The 5,131-nt window shown below is 67.3% G+C and overlaps 1 protein-coding gene across 1 annotated transcript; it reads right to left on the bottom strand.

The window, feature by feature from the left end:
* Positions 1 to 248: 248 nt before the first annotated feature.
* On the bottom strand, positions 249 to 4,806 carry LOC112122938 (atypical kinase COQ8B, mitochondrial-like; the record flags this gene model as incomplete). Its single annotated transcript, XM_026663699.2, has 10 exons — positions 4,212 to 4,806; positions 3,633 to 3,699; positions 3,284 to 3,361; positions 2,936 to 3,061; positions 2,649 to 2,734; positions 2,321 to 2,461; positions 1,771 to 1,852; positions 1,518 to 1,611; positions 824 to 965; positions 249 to 356 (listed from the first exon to the last, which is right to left on the bottom strand). Coding segments are annotated over exons 1-10 (1,413 nt in total), but the record flags the coding sequence as incomplete, so codon positions are not given.
* Positions 4,807 to 5,131: the final 325 nt, after the last annotated feature.

The following is a 5,131-nucleotide window of genomic DNA, read 5'->3' on the forward strand; positions in this document are numbered from 1 at the left end:
TTACGGTAGTCCCTGGGTTGGAGGAGATTACTACGTGTATTACGGTGGTGACTCAGCCCCCGCCCCCCCCAGCAGCCCCCCCAGCAGCCCCGCGAGGGGCAGAACTGTGGAAAGGGGGTTGGGGGACTCCCCCCAGGGGGCTGGCATGGACTCGCCCGCTCTCCTGCAGCCCCCTGGCTCCGGTGCCGCCCTGCAGAGCGTGCCCCCCCACAGCCGCCCCCCACCCCCAGCAGGGGCCCAAGCCCCACCTGGTGCTTGCCAGCGTCGTAGAAGAAGTTGGCCCAATTGGGGTCCGTCTGCATGAAGCGGAATTGGAAGAGCTCCCGCAGGCAGAGGCGCAGGACGTTGAGACAGATCTGTGGGGGAGAGGAGGGGAATTACTGGTATTCGGGCGGTGCCTGGGGACCCCCATTCTCAGCAGCAGTATGGGACCTTCGATCGGGGGCCCTGCCACGCCAGGCCCTGCCCCACCGGGTCATAATCCCCACGCTGCAGACCCAGAGACGCGGGGACTGGCTCCAGGTCACGTAGCAGCTTAGGGACAGAGCCAGAGACAGAACCCAGGAGTCCTGGCTCCCAGCCCCTGCTCTAACCACCAGCCCCCACTCCCCTCCCAGAGCCAGGGATAGAACCCAGGAGTCCTGGCTCCCAGCCCCCCATGCTCTAACCACTAGCCCCCACTCCCCTCCCAGAGCCAGCGATAGAACCCAGGCATCCTGGCTCCCAGCTCCCCGGCTCTGACCACTAGCCCCCACTGCCCTGGGGGGGCAGCCCGGCTGCCGTGCTTGTCAGACCGGCCCCCCCGCGTGTGCCCGCCCCTCACCTCGTTCCGGAGGTCCTGGGGCAGCTCCTGGCACTGATCCAGGGGGACGCCGCTCCCCAGCTCCATGGTCAGCACCCGCCGCGTCGTCAGCTCGCCCACCACCCTGGGCACCTCGAAGAAAGGGTCGCCGGCCAGGAGCTGCCTGGGGGGTCAGCAGGATACCGCTGGCTACCCCCGCTCTGCCAGCCACGAGCCCCGAGCCCCCCACCCCCAGGGGTGGGAAGCCACCAGGCCCCCAGCTCTGAGCTGGCGGGACGCTAATTCTAGGGGGCTGGGCAGCCCTGCTAGAGGGGGGCCAAGGAGTAACCCATAGGTGGCTTAGGTCAGTTGCAGCAGTGCATGCTGGGACATGGAGCCCCCAGGGCCCGCACCCCGAACACAGGAGCAGTGCATGCTGGGACATGGAGTCCCCAGGGCCCGCACCGCTAACACAGGAGCAGTGCATGCTGGGACACGGAGTCCCCAGGGGCCGCCCCACTAATGCACTTGCAGTGCATGTGGGGACACACGGGAGAGGGGGAACCCCTAATGCAGGAGCAGTGCATGCTGGGACACGGAGTCCCCAGGGGCCCCCCCGCTAACGCAGGAGCAGTGCATGCTGCACTGAATGGGGACTGGGGGGCCAGGACCCTGCTGCCAGCCCACAGCCCCTTCCCGGAGGCCCAGCACACGGGGGGCCCAGCCCGGTCGGTACCTGAAGCTCCGGGCGCAGTCGGCCTCGCGCCGGTAGTCACACTCCCACTCCAGCTCTCTCTGCAGCACCTGCAGCGTGTTGTCGGCGAAGAGGCCTGGGGAGGGCAGAGGGGGGTGAGGCTGCGGGGGGGGAGGAATCTCCCCTGCAGCCCCTGAGAGAAAGGGGCCCCAGAAGAGCGAGCCACGCCCAGGGGAGGGGGCAGGCGAGACGCTGGGTAACACAGCCCCCCCCCAGGCCCGGCGCAGGCCCTTACCTGCTGGGAGCACCGCGCTGACCCTCAGCAGCGCCAGCAGGTTCTCCACGTCGCTCCGGATGCTCTGGGCTATGCCCGGGTACTGCGGGAGGGAGAGAGAGGCGCTGGCTCGGAGAACGGAGGGGGGAGCGCCAGGCACCCCCCAGGTCGGAGCCCTTCCCAACCCCCACCCGCGAGAACAGCCAGGGCCACTGCCCCACTCAGGAGAAACTGAGGTACCCAGAAGGGAAGGGAGCTGATTAAGGTCACAAAGCAAGGCAGTAACAGAACTAGGAATAGAACCGAGGAGTCCTGGCTCCCGGCCCCCCCTGCTCTAACCACTAGACCCCAATCCCCTCCCAGAGCCGGGGACAGAACCCAGGAGTCCTGGCTCCCGGCCCCCCCGCTCTAACCACTAGACCCCAATCCCCTCCCAGAGCCGGGGAGAGAACCCAGGAGTCCTGGCTCCCGGCCCCCCCTGCTCTAACCCCTCCCTCATACTCCCTCTGTAATTGGCCCCAGCTACCCTGAAGCTGCCACCCATGGGTGCTGGGGGGCAAGTGCCGCTCACCTGGATCTTCATGGCCACCTCCGTCCCGTCGCAGAGCACCCCGAGGTGCACCTGGCCAATGGACGCCGCTGCGAAGGGCGTCTCCTCGAAGGAGGCCACCTTCTCCCGCCAGTCCTGCCCCAGTTCCTCTGCCAGCACTCTCTGAAACGTGGGGGGCGGGGGGGAGACACGCTCAGCCAGTGTCCTGCCCTGGGGACACGCCGGAGTGTCTCGTCTCTAGGGCACCGGCTCCACAGGCCTGGGGGCTCTCAGTCCCATCGCCAGCAGGACGCCTCAGGGCTCTCCCTGACCCCCCCGGGATACATGCTGTGGGGCGGCCGCCACTCACCCTGGTCTGCCAGGCCGGCATGAAGTCCGCGCTCTGCCGCACCCGCGCAAAGATCCGCTGCAGCTGGGGGCTGAGGAAGCTGTTATCTGCGGGGAGAGGCGGGCTGGTCAGCGGGGTGCTCCTGGGCCCGGACGCACCCCCACACCTGCCAGACTCAGCCCCCGGGAGAGGCAGCCCAGCCCGTGACATTCGTGTGCCCGGCGTGCGGGGCTCTCTGTGCATACCCGGCCCCTCCAGGGACGGGCCCTTCCCCAAGGCTGAGGGGTCGGGGGGGGCTGGGCACTTACCTTGGATACTCAGCATCTGCCCGATCTTGAGGGCGGCGCCCCGCACCTTGCACAGCGTGTCCACGATCCGCGCCGCGTTGGCCTCCGACAGGAAGGGGCTGGAGCCCAGGACGGAGCCGCTGCCGTCTGCGCAAAGGGGGCAGGGAGTGAGGGGGGGGGGTGTCCTAGGGCTAGTTCCTCGCGGGGCTGACACCCACATCTCAGCAGCCCCCATGGGAGACCAATGGGCCAGCAACCCAACCCCCTCCACCCCCCTCTGACCCCTGCCCCAGCGGCGTACGGGCCACGGGGATCCAGTCTCCAGGGCTACCCCTTTGACAGCCAGGCAGGAGCCAGCCCCCCACTTACCCCTTGGCTTCGTCTCCCCATTGAGCGAGTTCTTGGCCATCTCTGCCAGGGCCCCGATGCCCAGCCCCACCGCCAGACCTGGGGAGAGAGGCACGGGTCAGAGGGCTGCTGCTCGGGGGGCTGGGCAGAGGGGGCGAGGCCAGGGATCCCGCACAGGGCGAGCCATCGGCCAGGCCGAGACGTGGGGCGCGCTAGCCCCTTGCTGGCTACTCACGTGATACACCACGCACAGACAGAGCAGGGCCAACAGGGGGCAGTAGGGAAGCAGACAGACAGACACCCCCCCTCCCTCCCCAGCGCAGGGACACGGACACCCCCCGTCTCAGCCCTGGGCTCTTGCGGACTCTACCTCCGAAGCTGGCGAGCCGACCCACGCGCGACGCAGGCACCGTCCGCTCCCGGGCTCTCTCGCTGAGCTGGTGGGAAGAGAAGAGGGGCAGGGCTGGGGGGGGGGCATCGTGTCCAGCGGGGGAGAGTGCAGGTCTGTGACGTGGGGGCTCCGTTCCCAGCTCCACCACTGCCCCTGCCCGGTGACCCTGGGGACGTCCCTGCCCCGCCTCGTGCCTCAGTTTCCCCTCTCCCCCCACCCCGTGTCGATCTGTGCACTCCTTGGGGCAAGGGCTGGTTCTCGCTCTGTGTCTGGGGGGGCTCTGATCTTGGTGGGGGTCTACACGGGTTACCGTAATGCACCTAATAACAGGCTTCGAGATCTGCAGTCAGAGATCTGTTCACAGCAAATATTTAGAAACAATGCCCAGGATTTTAGTAAGCTGAGGCCCCTTTAAGGTGTCCCAAGCACACACCACTCCCCCAGCCCCTTTTGGCTGTCCTGCACCAAAAGTCTAATTAAAAGACACCCCACCCCTCCCGACAGCACTCCCTCCCTGTGCCTGCGTCCCCCCGGCATCTCCCACTGACCCCTCCTCACCTTCTGCCTAGGTGCCCGAGCCGACTCCTCCAGGCCCATCTTCCGCCTGGCCTCCCGGGCTCTGCGGATGTCGTCAGCCGTGAGGGCTCCCAGCGCCGCGTCTCGGTGGAAGAGCCGGCCGGGGCCGAGACCGGGGCACCCGGAGCCCCTGGTGCCGGTGTGTGCCGCGGGCAGGGGGGGAGGAGCCGACTGGCCAGAAGCCCTCGCAGCTGTGGGGGGGCCCCCTAACAGAGACACGTCTGGGGGCTGCTTGGGGGCCCCGTTTGGACTTGATGTGCCACCTCTCTCTCTTGGGACGAGCTCCTGGGGCCCCCGGACTCCTGCCTGGAACAGGAGAATCAAGGAATGTGTCTGCGTGTCTGTGTGTCCGTGCATGAGTGTGCGTCTGTGCACGAGCGTGCATCTGTGTGCGAGTGTGCGTCCGTGCGAGTGTGAGAGGCGCTTGCCCTGAATTCCCTTCACACGACCCCATGGCACCCGGCAGGTCATGGGCACTGTCTGGACCAACCCACCCACCCTTTCCCTTGCGGAAACCCGGAGGGTGACGGGAAAGAGCCAGTGTCCCACCGCACCCTCTGTGAGGGCGTCCGGGGTGGAAACACTGGTGGACTGTCACCCCCCAGGGCGAGGAGGAGGACCGGCTACTGGGCCAGCCCTCACAGGGTCTAGACAGGTATAAGGAGATACAGCACCAAGTGCGGGACCGGAGACCCAGAGATGTATGAGTAGAGAGAGACACGGATGGGAGGATGGATGGATGGAAACGGGATGGCTGGAGATGGGGTGGACGGGTAGATACACACAGGGAAGAGAGGGGTGGGTGGGTGGGATGGATGGATGGAGACGGGATGGCTGGAGATGGGGTGGACGGGTGGATACACACCGGGAAGAGAGGGACGGATGGGTGGGATGGATGGATG

This window comes from Terrapene carolina, unplaced genomic scaffold (genome assembly GCF_002925995.2).
Source record: "Terrapene carolina triunguis isolate 2854851 unplaced genomic scaffold, T_m_triunguis-2.0 Scaffold33894, whole genome shotgun sequence".
NCBI lineage: Eukaryota > Metazoa > Chordata > Testudines > Emydidae > Terrapene > Terrapene triunguis.